This window comes from Haemaphysalis longicornis, unplaced genomic scaffold, assembly GCF_048455015.1.
Source record: "Haemaphysalis longicornis isolate Haplotype H1 unplaced genomic scaffold, Haemaphysalis longicornis Haplotype H1 scaffold_1, whole genome shotgun sequence".
Taxonomy (NCBI): Eukaryota; Metazoa; Arthropoda; class Arachnida; order Ixodida; family Ixodidae; genus Haemaphysalis; species Haemaphysalis longicornis.
In genome coordinates, this window is record NW_027526203.1 from 443506238 (window position 1) to 443529283 (window position 23046).

The 23046-nt window shown below is 45.8% G+C and overlaps 1 protein-coding gene across 4 annotated transcripts in view; it reads left to right on the top strand.

Annotated features, from left to right (window-relative positions):
* The first annotated feature begins 2535 nt into the window (after positions 1-2535).
* LOC144155872 (uncharacterized) overlaps positions 2536-23046 on the top strand; it is a 62606-nt gene continuing 42095 nt past the window's right edge. The window contains exons 1-4 of one of the 4 annotated variants that reach the window (XM_077687564.1): positions 2536-2660; positions 16067-16261; positions 17864-17941; positions 19821-20051. In XM_077687564.1, the coding sequence (XP_077543690.1) occupies positions 2583-2660; positions 16067-16261; positions 17864-17941; positions 19821-20051 (582 nt within the window). In that variant the 5' untranslated portion in view covers positions 2536-2582. Of the gene's footprint in view, positions 2661-7988; positions 8305-16066; positions 16262-17863; positions 17942-19820; positions 20052-23046 lie in introns of those variants that run through there. The other 3 variants (XM_077687566.1, XM_077687563.1, XM_077687565.1) reach the window with 3 other exon arrangements.

Here is a 23046-nt window from a genome sequence, read left to right on the forward strand (position 1 = left end):
GAATGCGGCTTTGAAACTGCACCCGCGCTCGTACGCGCGGCGTCCCGCTGCTCCGGTATTTCATCGGTGAGTAAAACCAAAGTTTCAAAGTTTATTTCAGAAATGGAGTGATGTGCGATTACACAATGTAAGTGCACAAGAGGAGGTCCCAAGGTAAGAAACCGCGGGTGGGACTTTTTATGCTTCTACACCGTAAATAGCGAGCATGTGAAAAGACATAGTTGGAACTTGGAAGTTAGCAATCCATTAGCACGTAACGGTAAAAAAAAATAGTGGCGATACAGAGACACCTCAAAAGCATGCAATAGTAAAGTATACATATAATATGGGTCAAATCTATATACTGCAGTGACCAGAGAGAGAGAGAGAAACAACTTTCGCTGAGCCCATTTCAGGTGACGCTCGCAGGCGTCAGACGGGGTGGAACCCTAGTCACGAGTCCCATATGAGTCCAATAGCTCCTGGCCCCTGGACGCGAGCTCTTGCTGCGTCGACAGGTCGGGGCTGGACATCAAGATCTCCCATCGCTCGGGTAGGGGGGGAAGGGGAAGGGGGAGGGAAGGTAGAGGATTCTTGAGCTCAGTACACTCCGCCAGTATGTGCGGCAGGGTGCCTTCCGTCTTTTTGCAGAACGGGCAGATGGGGTCGTGTTCTGCCGGGAACATCTTGTTCAATAAAGCTGGGTGCGCCAGTGACCCCGCTTGTGCGCGGCGCACTATTGTTTGTTGCTTGCGGTCGAGTTGCTGGTGCGGCACAGGAAGCCTGCACCTGGCGCTCCTGTACAGCGTGGTAATCTCGCGGTAGCTCGTGACTGGGTGCGGTAGCTCCGACTCGTCCTCGGCCCGGTCTGCTAGTTCGCGGGCGTAGTGGTCGGCGAGGGCGTTGCCAAATGAGAGCAAACCATTGAAGAAAAAGAGAAAAATGGAGAAAAAAAAATTAAATCCAATACATTTCCATTAGAAATAATTTATACATATGCACACGCAAACAAACAAACAAGAGGCCAGAAGTGTTCTTCTCAACCAAAACCACTAATAGTGGCATAGTCTAGTTCCATTTATCCCATTAGGTACATCCGTAAGTACTTTTTAAAGAACAGGGATTTAGAGCTTTTGAGGTCAATGCTTGATCTCTAGCGTTGTTTAATGCCTAGCTCCCAATGTTACCATTGTGGCCTACAGTTAGTCTGTATGCAGTATATTTGATTTGCACGTTGCAATTAATGCGGCCATTGGTGTTTTGCCCTGGTCGCCTCCTGCCTTTGTTTGCGCAAACAACGGACCCGTCCGCAGCCGGCGCTGGAAAGGCATGTTTGCCGAACGCGCGTGGCTGTGGGGTGGAGAATAAGTAGTGTGTGAAATGTAAAACCCCCCATCCTCAATATCCTGATTACTATATGATTCTCCAAACCTTCGACTAGATGAGGAATTCAATGCGAGTCTTGCGTAGCACATACGGAAGTGTCGAGGCAATGAATCCCCTGGCCCGACTAGGCAACTACACAGCTCTTCGGAATATTTCAAGTGCTGACCGACACATCTCGTACGAGCCATTAACATCGTGTAGATGACCTCGTCATCAACGAGCCATCAACCTCGTCTTTGTGACCTCTGACGAAGGGCCCCGCGATCTTCACAGCGAATCCTGGAAAACCTGCAGACCTCATTGGTCTCTGTCCCATCACACTCACCTCTTACGTTGGTAAAATTATATGGAGCGCATAGTATTCCACAGCCCGAAACACCTCCGAAACACCTCGAAGATATACCGATGTGTTTCCGCAGCCTATGATCGGCTGTTGCTCACATATCCACCCAGGACGCACTGCTTCGCATAGACGAGGACATCCTAAGGTCTCATAGCTCAGCTCAAAGCCGTCTTCCCTGAAGACCCCCCGAATGCATCGTAGAATGTGGATGACGACATTCTCAGAGCTAGCCGACACACATTGCGACTCGCACATGTACAATTGCATCCGGGACTTCCTTGGATAACGTATATCATCAAGATAGATGGAACTGCGAACAACAGGGCGCGTAGTTTTCAGCACATTTCGCTTTCAGCGCAAATAGTGGCCAACGTATGCGGAAAGTCCATCGTTCGGCGTGTAAGCATTTTTATTTCAGCCAATGACGCTGGCTCCAGTTTGCATACCACCGCTGTCTAAATTTGCCGCGCGAGCTCGCGCAGGAAAACTTGTGAACGCCCCGAAAGACTTCCTTTGTCTGGCGCTGGGCGCGACTTCGAAAAAAAAAAAAAAATCGTGGAAGCTTGCACTCACGCGCAAGACTTGAATGGCGAAGCTGTAGGGGAGCATTGACGGACACATCGTTAAGTTTCATTGTTTATTCAATAGTGCTAGCGTCGTCGTCGTCATATGCATCCAAGAAGTCGTCGTCTTCGCGAGTGGTGGGTGTAAAGTCACTGCGCAGACGTTGCCACGCCAAGTGCTCTTCTCTAGTATACGATCCCGAGCGCATGCGCATGACAACAGGAAGCCTGGCTATTATACGAATCCGTAAAAGAGCCAGTCTTCCTTGCGTGCGCCACTCGGTTCATCGACGAACCGAGAGGCGCACGCTATGACGTGCTTATCGTTCGAGTATAGGTGTTGCGACGATTACGGCGTGGCTCTTTCTACGAAGAACCGAGGAGCGCACGTGAGTGCTGCGGCGGCCGATATCATGTGCATGTCTTTCCGTTGTCTAACGGGTATTGCGACAGCTGTGCGATAGCGTTCCTCTCGCGTAGTGTTCTGCAACACTGAACTTACGGCAAGTAACAACAGCAGCTCCGCTGTCAAAAGAATAATTTGATGTGTCCTGTTTTCACTCTAGGCAGTGACGAAATCAGATAACGCGGAAGTCTGAGCGAGCGCCCAACGCAACGTTGGCCAAAGTCGAAATGCTGGGATACGAACTCTCGTAGCTAAGTATTCCTGCTGCGCATACTCTGGCCGTTACTTGGATGCGCAGCATGTACTGATTGCCATGCGCTCCGTTGTTCGTATTTCAATGCATGCTGATAGTACCTTCACTACACGAATCTGCGGCCGGCCACTTTCCTGATGGAGGCGAAAAGCAAAAACGCCCGTGTGTGCGAGATTTCGGCGCACGTTAAAGATCCCCAGGTGGTGAAAATTAATCCGGAGCCCTCCACGTATACGGCGCGCCTCATCGCCTGCGTTGCGTCGGCGCGTTAAACCCAACAATCAATCAAACACAAATCTGCGACAACAAGCTCGACGCAGTACTTTACCAAAAGAAGGGCGTTCCTAAAAAATCAGTCCTTCGTCGTACGCATTCTATAACCCCGCCATGCGCCGTATCCAGCCTGCTCTAGAGCTTCTTTTTATGCTGATGACGTCAGTATGTGGATCAATCAAGTAACTCCCGGGCTAATTCAATACTCGCTTCAAGCCGCCGTACACGTAGTCGATCAAGCAGTTCACACTATCGGGCTAGCTTGCTAAACCGAGAAAACACGTTCCTGCCCTTTGTGCACTCTCGTCATGGCACCCCGCCCCCCAAGTTACCCGTCAGCATGACGACCGACCGACGAACTGGTTGATTGATAGCTCGATCAATTGGTTGATTGATTGATTAAGGGTTTAAGGCGCCGAAGCTACAGCGGGGCTCCGGTTTAATATTGGACAACTGGGGATTATGGACACACGGGGGTATTCCTTTTCTCCTCCATCAGAAAAGCAGCCGGGACCGAACCCGCGTTGTTGGGCTCAGCAGCGCAACGCCTGTGCCACCACTGCGGCTCCCGTCAGCATGACGCTCCCACTACTCGCCCACAAAAGTACCGAAGTTTTACGAGTGATATCTACACGGACTAGAGCTTCCGCTTCGATCACTCTCCCCACTCCCGGACGTCGTAGTAAACGAAGTAGAAATACAACCATATGGATTGTTGGGTCCCTAGGGATTGGTTACCATCGCCATCCTCTTCGTGCATTTGAGGATCGGTATGACTTGCCCGCCTCGGAGCGTCAGAAGTCCGCAAATCGTCGTTTCTCGCACACCGTTCATGAGCCGCTACAGCGCAGCGCGCGGCAACCGTGCTTCTCGCTCTTTGTGCCTTCCAAAATATTCCTCCTCCCGCCTACTTCTTCGTTCTCTTTTTTTTTTTCCTGTCTTCCAGAAACTTCCAGAATATTACAAAGATTTTGTCGCATAACCTGCAAGGATCATCGAAGCCATTAAATCAATAAAATCCCAAGACACGAACATGACGCTGTAAATTATTATGGGTAGTCTCTCAATACTCATGGATATAAGTAATTAGAAAATACCAACCTGTTTATCCAATAATAAAGGCAGAACTACATCGGGCCACACAAATCCACTCAACACGTCTGGCGTTTTTAAAATGTCATTCTGGAAACCTTGCAAATGGCATTGCCCATGAGTTAGTAAAAAAAAAAGCAGAGAATAGCAGAGAAGAAATTGCAATTCTTGTAAAAAAAAGACCGCTGGATTAAACGAAAACTCGGAATAAAATCTTGCGAATCGTAGAATGAAATTTGGACCTCGCAAGCAATTAATAAACACCTCCGCTGTTATATTGTGTTGCAATGCTCAGAGACCGGCTTTACTGTTTCATTTCAATGTCATCGTTATCTTTACTGAAGTTGACTTTATGCCATTACACACACGTTTAGAGTGAATCATTCTTTACGGGCCCTGACGAGGTCTTTTTTCTCAGCGCACACGCCGGCGCGGAACATCCCGTCGCTGTAAAATTAACAAATTTACGGCAACGTAAAGACGTGCTCATTCAGTGAAGCGAATGCGGCAGGGCGGTAATTTCCAAGCCGTGTTTATGCAGCACGTTGCGCTGATGTTTGCCTCGCAAGCAGCAGCGCCGTTTTCTATATCCTGGTGGTTCGGGGTGTTATTTCTCTTAGGAAAGATGCCACGCATATCACGGGGCTCGGTTCGTAGGCATTCATATTACGTAAGTGTCGCCGCCCTGTCCTAGGCAGCAACAGCCTGGATTATCACGAGTCACGCACGGGCGCCCACACGAAGAAGGCATCTAAGGTAAAGTCATGATAAGGCCGAGAAGAAGGAACAGCTTAAGTGGCGCAGACGAAAATACGTTCGCTGTTGAGATTGTAGCCAGTCAGATCGCAGATAACACAAATGGCAGGGGGAACCGATGCATTCATCGCGGCCGTCTTTCTTTACACCGTGCCTCAGGGTCGACCGCATAGATCGTTGGCACGCGTCATGCTGCAGGCAGTGGGTGATAACGGGTTGAGGAATCGCCACTCCTTTACCGATGCCCTAGCGTGCGCTGCAGACAACGTTAGTAGGAAGCCGCGCTCTCAACGGCCTCTTTCCGGTGCAACGTGCTTATACTTTATCGCGAAGCTTGCCTTAACAACTCGAGAACATTCGACAAATTGAAAACATTCAACCACTCAAGGTGATGACAACTTTTGAGATTAAAAATATGTGCCCCTCGATTGAAAAAAAAAAGCATGAGAATAAGCCTAAGATAGCATAGCTGCAAGAAAACCATTGAATAATTATCATACCTTGGTTATGTCATTTCTTCGTTTTTGACCACCTGCGTGCCACAATTAGCCGCATTCAGAAGCCTTCGAGTAATGTATCGCTATATTTGTTTCTTTCTCCCTCTGTGCGTGCGTGAGTGTGTGCGTGCGTGTGTTTCTGTGTTCAGCTTTTAGAAAGTGTCATCCTTGTAGCAGTGCTTTTCCATCCTGTGACCGCGTTTGCCCGGGGTTTCGACAGCATCTCTCGAAGAAACACTGGCTCAAGTTTAACACTCCTAAGCCTAGTTATCACGGCCGAAAGCAAAGACAACGCGCAAAATGTTACGGGAAATTTTACCTTTGCTTGAGATTTCGCAGCCTGGCGCCGTCTATGGGACGATACGTCTGTTTATGGGACGAGAGGACTCATCATTTCGCTTGCGCTAAAGGGCAAGTACAGACTGCCCAGTCGGCTCGCCATCGATGGCGAGACTGAGGGACCAAGCGCCTGCGAAGCAGCCGTTAAAGCGTCGCCTAGTCACGTGGTTCACTTGCGCCGAAGCGCATGCAGAGACAGCCCAGCCGGAGATGAGCGATCAAGCGCAGCACAAGGAGCCATTTCACCCTTGCCTAGTGACGTGATACCGCAGCAGTGAGTGTGACCGAGCGAAGCGGTAAGAACGAAAGGCCAAGCGCCCGCCAGCGGCTGCAGGTCGCTTGCGACGAGATACACAAAAGATGTAGAAGAGCTTTCGCTCTAAAAGAAGTTACATTCATGCGTCTAGAATGCCTTCGAACCGAATGCGGTTCGCCTCAAATGCGAATGTGTCAAATGCGCTTCGAGGCTCGAAAGCATTCGAGGCTCTCAAATGTCTTCGAGCCGCAATGTTCGTACCCTCGTTGCAGTGCATTTCCAATTTCAGTAAAATTAATACTGAAAACAGAATACTGAGAATACTGAATGAACATTTTTTGACAAATTCGTTGAGCTATTGGTATTTTCTGAACTTAAAATACTGTTACAAGCGTTAGTGGCAATAATTCTGCATCCCAGCATGCAAATAGGAAACATTTTTGAAATTTGTAAAAGGAAAAAAAAAAACTGCCATATTACATACACTAATCGTAAATACGGGGGGCGATGCTTTCATTGCGAGAAATTGTCTGATATTTTAATTGTTGCCATACGGTATTAAAATGGAACTTAACTGCAGCAGCATCACGGCAACGTATTTCAATATTTCAACTGCCATCGAAATTGTTCCGAACTACATTCCAAGTCTGTCATTTGAGCCAGATGACGTTCATTTCGAATGCATTTGAAACTTCAGTGGGGCACGGCGTTAAAAGCATATATGTGCACTCTATTTATTTGCATCAGTGTCAGCAAAAATAAGATAAACAAGTAAAACGAAACAAAACGGGCACGCAGGAAGTTCGTGCAATCCGTTGGTCCCCTTGCACACATATACAGCGTTTTAGGCCCCCTTTGTGCACCGTGTAATAATTCTGATTCAGGCAAAAAGCAAGAACACCCGGGTGCCAGAGATTCCGGTGAGCGTCTAAAAAACAACAGGAGGGCTAATAATTAAAACATCCGCCTTCCACTTCGGCGTTATTCAAAACCTGTCTGCAGACCAAAAATGAGAACCTTTTGGTTTTTGTTCTCTCGGTGCAATACCTGTCGGATGCTTCTAATTAACGAAAGCAGAAGGCCTTTGAAACCCCGAAACACGCGGTTCTGTTGCTTCGCCGCCAATTACTACGACCGTTGCGAGATATAAAATATCTACAACAAGCAAATATGGCGCGCCGATTATCCAGAATTGTGCTAGCGAATATTACCCGCCGTTTGTAAAAACGTGCGTAAAAATGCCGTACAACGCGGCTCATAATTGCTCCCTTCTGCGTTGCGCGTGTGCTTTTAATTGTGATAGTCAAGACTCGAGCCAAAAAACAGGTTTCCTCAGTTGGTAAAGTTCCATCAACGGTCCACATCAAGGGGGTGATTGATGCACTGACTGAAGTGTCAACGCAAGCACTTCAACGCGAGCTCACTGAGGGCGTACAACTTGCACCTGCCGGACAACATGATCGCCATTTTCGAACGACGGCCAGATAATTTCAACAGCAATCTCCGCTGTGCAGCGGGAAGCCATCTCCCGTGAGCCTACCCCAGAAGATAAGAAACTCAGCGTTCATTTCCTTTGCATAAATCGAACAGCGCTGCGACAGGACAGAGTTTCGAAAGAGTAACAAGTACGGGCGCTGTGTTTGTCACTCTTACCCCTGTCCCGTCTCAGCACTGTTCAATTTATGACCTGTACCAACTCGCCCAGCTACTAAGTCTCCTGCAGTTCCATTCATAGCTCCGATGTTTTTCCTTCTCCGCTTCCTGTTTCGTGCATGGCAGCGCCATCAGTTTCCACGAGGGAGTGCAACCGCTTCGAAAACGCCTCCCCGGCAAACATGCCTTGCCGTAGCTAGCCTTAACTCATTGTCTAGCGAAAGGTAGCAGTGTGATCCGGTAAACAGGGCTAATGAATCACACGCTACAAGCGATCGATTAAGCATTGGCGCTGAACCACTATTCTTTCCCGCCTCCAAAAGACAAATTTGCCCTCAAATGGCATGTAATGGAACCTTGGGCCAGGCTATCTTCTATGCGGCTCTGACGCCGCGCGGCTATCTTCTGCGACACCATGGCAACCGCGATAAGGCGCGGAAATAGACACGGCGCTGGGTGGTGTCAGCAGTGTCAGTGCGGCTTCGTGAATGCCCGGCGGGCGCAACCGGTGAGTAAATTCGCATAAGGGCGTTGCTTTTTCGTGCGTGGTTTTCTGTCCGCAGCTTGAGTCCCGTTTCGGAACTGTTGGCACGCGTCAATGCTTAACCAACGAAAAGATGCACTACGTGAGCGCCGAAGATGCCGTTTTTATTCTCGTACGGGTAGCACTAATCCGGTTTCGAGGCAAGCAGTGTAGTTTATTTTCACAGCTCACCGACAACGAAGTTGGTTTTAGAAAACGCGTTTTGTGGACGGTGTTGTACATGCGTGTTTAAAAAAAAAAAACACGAAGAGAAAACTTCGCCCGCACCAGCTCGTCAATGACTTGTAGCAGAGAGTAAGAGTAGTGAGCCCATGGTGGCAGTGTCGATGAAAGCTAAACTAAGCTTAATCTAAATAAAGCCTTCATTAATTAGATTAATCTGTAAGTAATTTGCTAGAGTACCTCATTTTACTCTAGATCAAATTAGGAACCCGTAAACGAGGCGCAACGCCCATCAGTGTGCTGCTCCGACATCGTTATTATCGTTCGCAATCGTTTTCTTCGAAAGCTGGCTGATTTTGCACACGGTACCAAGTGTCTGTTGCCACGGGTTGATAACTGACCTCCCACGCTCCCTTTGCTCCGTGAACAAAGAATGCCGGGTTCATTATGTTTCATTTCCTTTTTATATTCTTTCAGTCGCGGTAAAACGTGCGAAATCTAAACTGTGGCGTCTGCGTGCTGTTCAGGGGCCGGATTCACAAACGCTTTGGTTTCATGTTGCTGTAAGATGCAGCAATACTTCAAAACAATTTGTCAGTCCGGCTCTAGGCCTCTGTCTGATGCCTGTCGATGATATACGGGAAACCACGTTACGAAGAAACGGTTCAAATGTACAGCCGTGAGCTTAGGTTTACGCACCATGGAGGTGGCCAAAATAAGGCCCCTAAAATTCCAAAACTGCGCGGCGCCTGCTTTAAAGACTCGCGGACATTTGGAACGCCCATTTCAAGCACCCAATTTTAATGAGCTATAAAAATTAGTTCCAAGTGTTGCATCAAAAAACCGCTACCTATAATACATTCGCCAGGGTTCATAAGTATTAGAAAATATGAAGATTAGACTTTTATAACTCTATATAGCACTGTTTGTCTATTGTTACTCTAAAAATGGCTAATTATCTCTAATTATCTTGTGAACTAATTGACTGACTCAAAAAATAATGGGATATTTGAAATTTGTGGGACAAATCAGCAACAATGACAAGTTTCCCAGAGTTTAATGAAAAATTGAAAAAAGGTGTCGATCCACGTCCCGGAGTACTGACACGAAATTTCAAAGCTGGGATATCTATGTAAAAGGTTGCCTTTGTATATGGAGATATCTCCGAGCAAGTTTCAATAGTAACTGTTCAATATAAAATATTTTAAATCCATTATGATCTTTGCATGCACGAGAAAGCTCAGAACTGATACCCTTTGCAATCGGGATCAGCGCGACGCCATCTGCTCCTCCTGACCCCAAACTAGTGCATTGCACGGGCTAGGGCCGTCCCGCGGGCCGGGCTCGGGTCGGGTAGCTCGCGTTTTCTTGAACCAACATTTTTTCGGGCTGTGCCGGCCCGAGCCTGTCCGTGCAGTTCCTACGGCACTTCTGTGCCGCAAATTCTAAATTGTTGACAACAAAAACGTTTCTTGTTGATCTTTCAGTTTAAATGAACAAAAAAAGCGAAGTGCCAATTCACTACGGCGCCGTTAAAAGATATAAAAAGACGACTGCGCTTAGAAAGCCTCACATAATAATAAAAAAAAACGCTGGGCCCCATCAGCATATCGGGAACGGGCCAAAAAAACGAGGGCCTGCCAGCCACATTGTCTTTTCCCTCTTCTTTTGAAACTAAAACGAACAGTACTTACGTGACCTGGACTTTGCACTGTGTGCACAGTTTGAAGGACCAATTTTTGAAGCACAGCCCAGAACACAAGCGGCGCCGAAAAAAATAATGGTGGCAACATAACTAGATACTACAGGGATCAAGACAAAAACGAAGTGGTGAAACCGGACGCATTGTCTGCTCAAATTTCAGCAAGGAATGGAACAACTAAAGGTGCAATTCTGTTGAAGAATTGTAATATAGTAATAAAAAAACTGTCTACTTGCTCGGAATCATTTGAGGTATATTCGGTAGGCCTAGATTTCGAAGACTGGAAAAGGAAGTGGCTAATGAACTTCCACGACTACCGAAAATACAGCTTGTAAATGAGGATATTTAAGTTGAGCAAAGTTCGGTCCAAGTTCAAAGGAAATTTAACTCCAAAGTACTCGTTTTCGCCTCGTGCTTCCGCTTTTTAGGTTAACAGCAAACTTCGAGTTCATGCTTATAGCCTGTCGGGCTAGGTATGATATCCCAGGAGAAAATGTTGCTGGGACCAGCTAAGACCAGCTCTGCCCAGCTGGGAATTTAACCATAAACCAGCTGAGACTAGCTACCATTTTTTTCTCTTGGGATTTAGCAAGTCTGGCGGGTCCGGACTTGTTTCATTGAATTCTGCCTGTATCGGAGAAGTTTATCGGGCCCGGGCCGCGCTCGGGCTCAAATTTATAAACTTGTCGGGCTCGGGCCGGGCCCGGGCTCACATATTAAAAAAAATTGTCGGACCCGGGCCGGGCCGTGTCTCTCGCGCCGGGTCGGGGCGGGCCTAGAAATTGCGGCCCGTGCAATGCTCTACCCCTAACTGCCGACGCCAGGCGCTGGCTGCGGTTGGCGCGCGCTGCTACGCCGTGTGTATCACCAGAGTCTCAATGCTTTACTGGTCACGAAACTGCTCCGTAACTCAATGGGAGAGCTTCATATGCTGCGTTTGGCCGCCGCGCGGTGGCGCCACCCTCTCACTGAGGTCACTCCTCGGGCGGCGTTGCGCTGGCTCGAACGGCGGAGCCGCGGCGAGTTGTGTTTGTTTTGTGCGGGAAAAAAATGTAACGGGGATATCGCACTCTTGTGATGCGACTTAAGTAGTGCAACGACGATGCCTAACATGTGTTGCGTCCCGGGATGTCGTTCCTTGTACAACGATACCACAGAAAATGTTTCCTTGTTCTCTTGACCGAGCGACGGGCAGCTGCGTGAGAATTGGAGGCGCGCCATTCCGAGGCAAGCAAAGGGAGATTTCAGCTTCGATTATAAATGTGCGACAGTGTGTGGAAATGCACTGTTTGTGAGAATGGAAAAAGCAATGTACTATTTTGAGAGCATCGTGGACCTAGAATTGTACAAGGCTAACTTAAAGCCGGATTTTTGTCATATCAGTCAGGTTGTAGCGGTGCTCCATTACCTGTTTGCAAACTTGTATTACCTTGCGCTCAGGCTCGCGTGTAAAAAAGCTTTGGGACGTCCTTGTGCTTTTACTTTTCATATTTCCGCGAATTATCCCTGAGGATTCGTTTTGTTTTGTAACCGCGCGTGGCCGATTCCGGTTATCTTATCTGGCGTTTCAACCGGAGCGCCCATTGGCTCTGTTTGTCGTACGTCCCGTCAGGCAATATTGTTTGATATGGAAAGGGTGCCACCTAGTCGCTAACTTGATTTTTTGTTTCTTCGACAATGTTCTCGATCCCATTTCCATGGATCTGAAATTAATAACGTTCCGAGAGTAATGCATGCATAGCAAACGCCGCGCAACTCACTTTATCGACGTTCATCTGTGCACGTCAGCCCTCATTCACACAGCCGTCACCTTCTCCGTCACGGCACCGTCACGTCAACAAAAAGCGACGTTGACGGACGTTGCAACATATATCTCTTCGTGTTTTGATCCTTCGCGTTTCTGCAGCGTTTTTAGATGTTCTCAAGTATGTAACAACTCATCGAAACGACAATACTATTGGGCTATCTCTTTTAGCGTTCTGTGCATTCCAGAGCAATCAACGGATTCATTAAGCGTAGTCTGAACGATGCGTACTTGGTTTCTTTCAGTTTTTTTTATTGTATTATCGATAGGCCCGCAGCATTCCGTGACTACACAGCTACCGTATATGTGGTAATTACAGCTTTGCTTTACGAAAAGAAGCAATATAGATTTAAAAATCCGTAAACACGACGGCGCAGCGCTTGTGCCAGAGCACGCAGAAGCCGTTGCCGTTCGCGGCCGAAGTATACGGTATTTTGCTTCGAAAACTAAAACTCCATTGAAGGCAGGTGACATACACAATGACTGGACTATTCATCGCTAACTACTACGAAAAAAAAAACTTAATCAGCGCGCAGACACCAAAAGCAGCAAGCGTTTGCACGCCAAGAGCTGGCCAATACGCCGCACGCGCGGCGGCTGGATGACCTTCGTGCGGCGGTGGCGTCTGTAGCGGCGCGCGCGGTTCGTGACCAGTAAAACATTGAAAGACTCTGGTATCACGCAAGTATCACGTCATGCTTTTGGGACTGACACTAGTGAAGACCTCGGCCGGTCGGGTCTGGGCCAACACCACCTAGATATGTCTGGGCTCGCGCGTGCGCTCGCTCGCTCGCACGCGCGTCCAGGCTGGCAGCGGTGCGACAAGAATGGTGACGTCAGGGGCGCCCTCCTGTCATGGCGGCCGCTCGGCGTTCGTTTTGTCGAAACCGAAACTGACACGAATAAACGACGCCGTAAATGATTGTTTACGCTGCGATCGACCATCTAACGTGCCATTATATGATTAGGGGGCTCGTAGGCACCCATAGCAGAGCAAAAAACATAACACGAAAATTTCGTGTCAGTACTCCTTTAACACAGAGAAACCTGGTCGAGAAGGGTCATTGTAAGAAAAGATGCGTACCACAGATAATAAAAACATATACTTGGCGTTTCGGCGCCTAACAGTGTCAGATTCCTTGTTCTGCTCCTACTCCTCCTCCTCCGATGATGATGATGATTGGTCGTGGTATCCCCTATGATGACGTGTCATCTTACAAAAAAAAAAAAGAAAAGCTAATTTACCTATGTTTTACTCTTCACTAAAACTACCGCTGTTTTAGGGTAGGCACAAAAAACTTGTTAGGCACAAAATACTTACTTTTTCTGTTACAGGTGGTAGCTGCCCTAGGCAATATTCCCCTCTCTGATTTTCGTCCACCAGCATTCTAACCTTCTTTTCGTCGTCTCGACAGCCTTGAAGCTTACTCCCTCTGTGCTACCTTTAAATCCTAGGGCTTCTGGAAGCCAAATATTTCCCTCTAGATTTGGATAGATTTCCTCGCATTCTAACACTATGTGCCGCATAGTTTCTGTTTCTTTTCCGCAGGCCACGCTTACCCCATCATTTTGTGTATACTTCCCCACAAAGCTCTTAGTTCGCAAGCAATTAACCTGCTCTAGCCTCAAAAAGCAAAGCACTGCCCTGGGAATTATCGTAGAAATTTTCCTTTCTGGTGTCTAATTTCTCTGCCCTGTACATCTCTAACAAAGTTTTGGCTTCCATTTTTTTCTCGCCATTTACTCGTTTCTATCTCCCTTGCCTCTTTTGTGATTACCTAGGCTGTCTTGGATTCTACATTGTTGTTTCCTTAGCCTTCTAGTCTACCTTAGCCATCATTTGACAGCAGCGCCCCTAGCGGATTTCTGGCTTTTTGCCGGTGCCACTTTTGTCACTATTAAAATATTTTAGGTCACCATAATGGAGGCATTGCGCTGTACATCTACCTGCTTGAGGCGCCGCTCACTTGGAAAGTCGCGTAGCGATGCATCTCCATTTCCTAATAGCCCTCGGGTGCAACGCTGGAGTGTAAATTTCAACAATGAATGCAAAGTCATTCTGACCTTAATTTTAGCCCCCACGCAAAGGGCTAGCTTGGAACAATAGCCGAACCCGCAAAGTGGGGATAGGGATATGCTGAGCTTGTGATACGCCCTCACATGGGCGTTTTGAAGGCTTTTAAACCAAATGTCATTTGGTTCGAGTGCCTCCCTTGGGCTGCTACACGACGTCTTCCAAAGGAATTTTGTTGAAATGCTATTTGAGTCAAAGGAGCCCCACCAATGACCTTTGAGGCTCTCGGGCATTTGAAACGTGAATGCTCCTACTCTCGGGCGAAGTTTCCTCGTGCCATATTTACAAAAACAATTATTTACGAGTAAAACTTTGCTTTTAAAGTGCAAGCTCCTAATATTTTTTTACTTGTTTTTTATCACTCTACGATTGCAAGGTAACTTGGTACTCTCAATTGTAGTGCGAAGAAAATAAAAATAAAACTGATTTTCTTGTGCATGCTTGGTGCGTGTTTTTAGGTTATCATTCAATTTTATCACTAATAGTTTTTTTTTTGGCCCCATTTAACTCTAAAATTAGTTTCGTCAATTATATTACGAGAACGAAACTGGGCAGCAGTGGCGACACCAAAACAAGGCTGGAAAACGCGAAAACCTTGCACTGCATGCTTTTCAGAATTGGCATGTATATCGGTGAAACACCTTCCAGTTCGAATGGAATTTAAAATTTCGAAGGTCATTTGACTCAAACGGCTCATAAACGCTTGTGTAGCACAGTTATAAGACTGGCAATGGTAAAAAATTGGCTCTAAAGAGATTTTAAAGCCTAAATGACTTTTTTTAACTGAAAGGTCACCCATTTCAGAGCTGTTTTGGGTTTTCTGGTTAAGATAATGCTTTTACAAATTTTACAAATAAAGCTGGAATTCGTATTTTTCATTGTTTTTTTTTTTTGTGTGTGTGTGTGTGTGTGTCACAAAACAGTGCATTTCGCATTGGGGAGAGAAACTGCATGACTGCAGTCATTCAAGCAAGGAGGACGCTGCCACCTAGAAGTAGAAATTACCCGCTCTATTTGTTAACATGGCGGCTGACGGACAGACGGGGCCAATTAATTGCACCAGTAACCTAACTTGGCGCACACCGTATAGGCACCTACAGTATACATTGGGCAATGGCTCTCATGTTCACCTGCATTTATTTTCAGACTACTTGTACAACAGTGCAACACTGAGACAAAATCCTGCCACTATTTTAAGTGAGAAAACCTGCTTTATAATGTTATGGAGCTGAAGTTTGTGGCTTTTAAAAAATTGTGTGCTCACCAGAAGTTCTCATACATTTTACATGTGCCTGCATCGCTGTTTGTCTCAGAAAAATGCCTCCATGGCTCCACCACTGCAGAACTGTTCCACTATTCAAGATTTGTGATGTCGCAGATCTTGCTGCAAGAAAGTAATTGATTGCTTGTGGGGTGTACTGCACTGGTGCTACACCTTGGCTATGAGGAGCTGCGTAGCGGAGGGCCCTGGATTAATTTTGATCGCCTGGATATTTAATTAATGTGTGCTGAAATCTCGACACTCGGGTGTTTGCTTTTCGCCTCCAAGTGCAAGAAAGTGCATTGGGCGGCCATGCCTGCTTTCTCCCTTTCAGAGTTTTATGCACCAAGTAAATTCTATTACTACCATGAGTGGGTGTATTTGTACTCGCAGCAGTGCAATAAACCAACAGAGACCAACATGTTTGTGCACTGTAGTGTCCCTTTCAGATTATGACAAATAATTGCATGATTATGCAAACCACCAATATACTTGGCAGACCGATAAAAGTAAAAATATTCGCCAAATGATGGTCACTATAGGGTGCTATGGTGAGTGAGTGTGCCCATTAGTGTACAGCTGTGTACATGCAGGCCATCCCAAAAAATGCATTTCGTAAATATTGTGGGACAATAACTCATTCATGCTGTTGTAGCTCTAATTACAAGTTTCAGAACCAGCTGACCAGTGAGAGCATTCACATTTTTACTTGTATTCCCTCAGAGAACAAACATGGTGGATCAAATGGAGTGCAAGGTGTACGGTTGCGGGGCTATTATCAATCCTACTGGAAGAATCGTGGCGACCTGTCCGAAATGCCACACGGTCAACTGCTTAAGCTGTCGCGCTATTCACAATGGAATGACGTGCAAAGCATACAGGCAGAAACTTCAAGTTACTACACCAGTCAAACAAATGGTAAGTGGAGGAATCTGCGTGGCCCCCTAGTCCTTCTCTAAGCCATCAGACAATGCTTGAGGCACAAACTTGGTTCCAACAAGGGGCTGGAACTCATGTCAAGCAGTTTCCATATCTCCTAGCTGGCTCCTGCTTTGGTAATGCATATTTGATTTATTGATCGATCAGTAGTGCCGATACTGGCCGGGTGACGGAAGGAAAGAACAATATTTGTGCTGTCTTCGACGTGGTAAAAAGCGCAGAGACGGAAACAAAAAAGGAGTGACACGGGACGTCCCGTGTCACTCTTTTTTTTTTTGTCCCTGTCTGTGCGCATTTTACCACGTCGAAGTCCTATCGCCAGCTAGCCCAAATTTTTGCGTTGAATTGTGCTGTCACCGGGATTTTCTATAAAAAGATGATTTCCTTACAGGAATGCAGGAAAAGAAAGCTTAAAAGGGGCCCATGTTTTGAGAAGACGAAAATAACTACCGTCTTAAGAAGGCCCCCCTCCATTTTTTTTACACAGGGAAAAGCTTCTCCTAAGTGTTTCCTTCTCCATGTTTACAAATGAGTCACAGGAGGCTCTTTGACATGCGAACCTTTTTTTACTGTATGTAAAAACTCTGCAGTCCTTGCGCACTGTGATGTCACATGGCCTTGACAACTTCCAGACTGTTGTAATGTAATTGCAACATTTTCAATGCCATATAACCTTAGTCTTGTTTTTCAAGCAATGCAACTACAAATGATTGAATCAGCTACTTGTACACTGCTGAAATATAAACAAGGTCTCAAAGTGTGTAAGCTGCCACTCAGGGCCGGTCTGATTCACGCGCGTGGCAGCTGCGGTATTGGCCAATTAAACTGATGTTTTAACACACGCCTCCATATGTGGTAACCTCATAACTAACGCTATGTTTCGCCTTATTAGACACTTCTGTGTGTGCTGTGGTAACCTCCTATTTGATATCCCTTAACTGGTGTGCTCACTGAACATCACTATAGTGTATATGCTGCTGTGGCGAGATTCGCTGGTAAGATATCAGTTGTGCCAAAACAGTAATTTATTCCACACTACTTAAGAGCATGCAATTCCGAATGGTTTGCAGTTAATGCCCTTTAGCTGAAAGCGGAAGAGACAAGTACAAAGCACGACCCAACAAACTTACCCACTAATGTCCCGTGCTATGCAGAAAAGTTTCCATTGATAAACCGTAATCTGCGTTGGTTCAGGAACTTTCAAGTTATAGGCTTTAGTATGAGACAGATTGGGACTACAGAAATGGGATGACAACTATATACACTTTGCATTGTTACCCGAAACCTTACAGAATCTGCTTAGCTGTCACTAATGTCATCATTGGTATGTTGCCTCTTAGAAGATGGTAAATAAATCTTTTAAAATGGCAGCTTTAGCAGATGAGATGGTAAAATGTCCTAGCTCTGCTCAAAGATACTGCAGGTGTACAACTGTAATGTTCGTCAATCGATCGGCAGTGATAGTTTCACACTGCCAAGTTTGCTGAAAAATATACATGGTTTAGTGCTTTAATTAGGCAATATTATGCAGTAAGGTACATTTGACTGTATGCGGTTGCGTGTGAACTTCATTCGCTGCAGGAGCAAGGCTCTACTGCAGAACCAGCTGTGGTGACTCCTGCGGCTCCACCGGAAGCGTCGCCAAGGAAATCAACACCTGTAAGTTCGCTAACAGAACGAAACTTTGGTGCTAATGTTCGTACTCCAAGCCTTTTTTAGTGCAGGATTATATGTGTGTGCGTGCGCGTGTGCGTGCGCGTGTGCGTGTGCGTGTGTGTAGTCCTACACTAAAAAAATGTTCCTAATTGTTCCTAGTGTATTTAACGACCTCCTCATTTCCCCCCTGTGATTTGCTACATGCATAGCAAATCCTCGAATCTGGCAGTCTTGGTGCCACAGGTAGCTTAAGAGGGTTCAACGCTGGTCGACTGCCCTCGACATGTTGTAGGCACTCGAGTCAGGCCCGGGGGTTAAAAAGAAGGTCCCCTTCACCCTGGATAGTTGGAGTGGCGCTGGCTACCACCCCAAAGCACAGGAAAACAATTATGTTAAAATAAATATCCAAGAAAGTGGAGGGGAGCACAGCCCCTCCAGTAGCATAGTGGTCATTGCACTAGGCATCCCGGCGGGCATGTTTCTCTCCACTTTCTTTTAAAAATTTGTATCTGTTTCAAGGATAATAAAATGACCTACCACACCTTCCCCTGTTGCTTTCTTGACTGCCTACCTTTATTTCTGTATTAATTCAACGAGCCGCTTCTTTCTCGTTGTGATTCACTCCATATATATATATGTGTGTGTGTATGTGTGTGTGTGTGTGTGTGTATGTATGTATGTATGTGTATGTATGTATGTGTGTATGTGTATGTATGTATGTATGTATATAATTATAGGCTAATAACAGTGTTTGGGGTATAACGTTTCCGTTGCAACTTAGCATGTCACTCTTGCCTTGCCCTGTAATGACATCTAGCATGAAATTTGGTTGATAAAGCTAGGTGTGTGTAAATATTCAAAACTTTCTAATATCGAAGAAAATGGCATGATATTTGATTCAGCATTGAATTTCATAGCACTGTTTGAAACCTTTGAATATTTTTGTGTCAGTCAGCAATTCAAAGTGTTAATTGTTTCAATGAACTCCATTGCATAAAACTGTGGTTGTTGAAAATGAGAAATATCCCATTAAAAACGCATGTGAATTACATTCTTTGCAGCGACTTAGAACTAATTCGGTATTGAATGCATCACGCTTAAATTTGAGCGCCTGTGATTGACCACAAGAGACATGCACTGCACCCTTCGGTAATGACGATAAGCTTTGCCATAGCACACTAGTTATATGAAGTAAAGAGCTCAAAAAACAGGTGTTTATGGACCCCTATAATTTCATAATTGGCATGACCAACCATGGCCAAGTAACTCTTTCACACCCTGATTCCTGCTGCTAAGGTGAACAATTTCTAGATACAGCCTAGCTTGGTAGCTTCTGATCAAATGATGAGTAAAGTTCATAAGTGTATGAAGGGAATTCAAGCATGCTGGATAAATTGTAAATTTCAGTTTTCATATTGGAAATTGCAAAATATTTGCTTTGATTTAAGCATCTATCTTCATTTCAATTTGCAACTGTTGGAACAAAATTATTTGCTTTGAAATTAAGTTCCTATATAAATTGGTACACCCCTATATAAAACACATTCCGCATTTCAACATCTACATGCATTGGTCCTCAGGTTCAATTCTATATACATGCAGGAGATTAGCCTTAACATTATTCAACAAGTGTAAGTGCTCCATCATAGCCACACAAAAAAATCATTTATTTCTAACAGGAATTCTTCACCTAGGCAGCAAGAGTGCCACAGTTTTAGTGCCCTAATAATGAAGGCTGGACGAGTGCGCAAGACTAGCATACAGTAAGCAGTGCACAAAGAACTTCGACTTGTTTCTCTTTGCAGGTCATTTACAGTGTGGGCTGTTCGCGTCAAAAAGAGTTCCTAAGTGTGCCTATAATTTCTGTGATCTTTTTCTTTAGGCGCCTGTGGTGGACGTTCCCGATGAACTTCTGGTCGAGTGCAAAGTTGAAAATTGCATTGGCCAGGCTTTTGTGGACAAGGACACCGACATGTTTCGTTGTCCAGTCTGCAATTACTATACCTGTCTTAAATGTATGGTCGTCCATCAATCCCTAACGTGCGAGCAGTATAGGCAGAACAAAGAAGGCGGAGTACCATCGCCAGTCTACAAGCCTCCTAAACAACCAAACGTAAGTGATTGCGTGCTATTCAGTCAAAGTACAGTTACTTTTGCAGATGTGCAAAGGGCAAATATTTGCTCACCTGTGATTGTTTCAGTTGTTAATTGCCAGCTCCCAGATGCGGCTTGAAATTCGAGCACATTTTAGTTTGTTGTGCAGTGTTTTAGACCCTACGATGCTATATTTTCAGCCAGTTTCTGGACATTTGTATCTAGTTAACACGTTTCTTTGGGACCAGGTAGAGCAAGCTTGTTTAGCAGCGACATCCAACAGAGCCATTCATCAATTGCTGCTCGAGTTGAGCGGAGATGTTAAAGAAATTGGGGCATTTGGTTTAATTTTGCAGTTTGCTCAGATGCCCAAATTCAGGCTTATGCTGCTTATTTTCTTCTGATATGCCAGTATTAAATGTACAAAAATGCTTCACGGTGTAGTGTGCTGTGCCATTATTCCAAAGCAAAACATCTGGTGTGGGGAGGCTAGGAGGCCAGCCCTCTTTTTTTAACCCCCCCCTCCAACCCTATTCCATCACCATTGCATGACGAATGGCTGTTGCTATATGCTACCCTTTTTATGGCAAGCTGTTGCAGACCAGTGCTCAACAGAGTCCACACATGGCTTAAGTCACTTTCTTGCCAGTGTATGGTAAAGGTGGCCATAGGCTGTGTGCGCAGCCATGAGAAAATCTTTTTGATGGCTTCTACTTGGATGCAACTGTCTTTTTTTATACCTGTACAGTGTTATGGGGTTCTAAGATTTTGGCAACAATATTCTGACCAGAAAATTGGCATAAACCTTGCGCGAGCCACTTGGAACTTGCAACCGCACCTCTGTGTTGTAAAAACATGCGGTAGGATTAATGCGCCCTCATAGTGTGGCACTTGTCTACAAACCCTTAATTTACAGCTTGAATTTCACCCAGAAACTCATTTCCAGCTGAAGTAGGGCATCGGAAACTCCACGTTTCTAGCTGAAAATGCAAAATTTTCCTCTGCAGTTTCCATGTGGAGAGGCACTTCTCCAGCTGGAACATTTCCCAGTGGGAAGAGATTTCCAGATTTCCAGTTGGAAATGGAACTAGTATTTCCATTTGGGATATGTACGCCTTTTGTTTTCAGTCCAGTAGACCTTTCAAAGCAATCAAGAAGTGTGTACGCTATTTAATGCAACACTTGAGCAGTAATTCCTGCTCCTTAGCGGGTTTGGGATGAATGTTGAGGATGAAAATGGTTCCACCAACATTAGCCCATTCCTTTAGATAATGGCTGCTACAGCATAGCCAACTACTGTAAAAAATAGTGAAATAGTAAACAGTAAAAGTAAACAATTAATGCTCAACTTCTACTCTTTTTTAATTTTTTTACTATTTTACTGAGGAAATGCTAACTGCTGAGCCAAAGGACACGGGTTCAGTCCCTGCTGCAGTGGCTGCTTTTCTGGTGGAGGCGAAAAGGGAAAACGCCAGAGATTTCGGTGCACTTCGCAGCTCCCCAGGTGGTCAAAATTAATCTGGAGCCCTCCACTATGGCGTAGCTTCGGCACATCGCTTCAGGTGTAGCTTCAGTGCATTAAATCACACAATCCATCAAATCAATCAAAGCAGATGAAGCGTGCCACAATATACAATATCATGATGCTGCCACTTAGTGAAGGAAACATTCAGTCTAGCATACATGGGCCCAACATGCACACAATCAAATGGGTCCATGGGAAGCAAATCCATGAAATAGTTGAGGTTCAAGCACTTAAAAGTTGCGCACGTGTAAACGAGAAACAAAAAAACCCAGGCCATCTCCGCTAATGTGAAACCTGGGGAGGGGCGAAACATGCAGTGTATAAGTGTATTCTTGGCACCTTGGCGTTTTTCCCAACAGAGATGAAACCGTTTGGTGTAGAGGTATATGCCTTTGCTATAAAAGTCTCTCTCTCTCTAGCTCTCTAACGCGACGCTTAAACGAGTGTCCCAATGTTTTTTTAGTATGCATTACGTTCTAGCGCGAAGCGTAAGTGAGGTTCCCAGTGTTTTAGTACCATGACTACATGAGACGATTGCGACGGCGACGACAGGAGACACCAACAGCCCCTTAAGGGGCTTTGCCCCTATAAAGCTCTATAAAAATGCTTGAAGTTCAGAATTCATCACTTATTTGTAGGGTGTTCAACAGTTTAGTCTATACCTGGGACGTGTAGTTACACTTACTTAAAATGATCAGTCCTGAAAATGGCCCCTTATCGACCCAGTTAAACTGAACTGTGGTTGTTTTTTTTTGTGTGCGCGTGCATGTGCGTGCGTGCGTGCGTGCGTGTGTGTGTGCGCGCGCGCGCCTAGCGTTTAGTCTTGTATATATTGTACACCCGCCCAAATTTTTACCAATATCACGGAAGCGTCAACCGTTCGGTCGATCAGCGCCGCGTGATGGAGTGATACGGCAAACTGTGCGAGAGTAGCCGCATGCGCATTAAGCAAAGGCCGCTGCTGCCGTCATCTGCTAGGCTGTTCCAAAAGCAGACAGCCGCCCCCAATTTTTGTTATTTGCCTATCACACTGCCTGCCATACTCGAATTTTGTCTTCAAGACCAGGCCAATTGAAAACCGCGGCATTGCCGAGCGCAAGCTTTGTTCAGTGCAAGGTTCGTTCGGCAATGCTGATTACTCTGTTTTCAGTTGGCATCACGTGCCTGGTCATGAAGAAAAATTTCGAGTATGGCAGGCAGTGTGATAAGCAAATAGCAAAAATCAGGGGTGGCCGTCTGCTCTTGGAACAGCCTAGCAGACGACTTTACTTATATAGTGCATGTGCGGCTACTCTTGCCAGTTTGCCGTATCGCTCCACCACGCGGCGCTGATCGACCGAACGGTCGACCCTCCCGTGACATTGGTAAAAAATTGGGCGGGTGTACATATACGTCCTTATTAGTCCTGTATGTATATATATATATATCCTCCCCTTCTCTATCTCCTTCCTTTCCTGCCTGCCTGTGTTCCCCATTCCCCACACCAGCA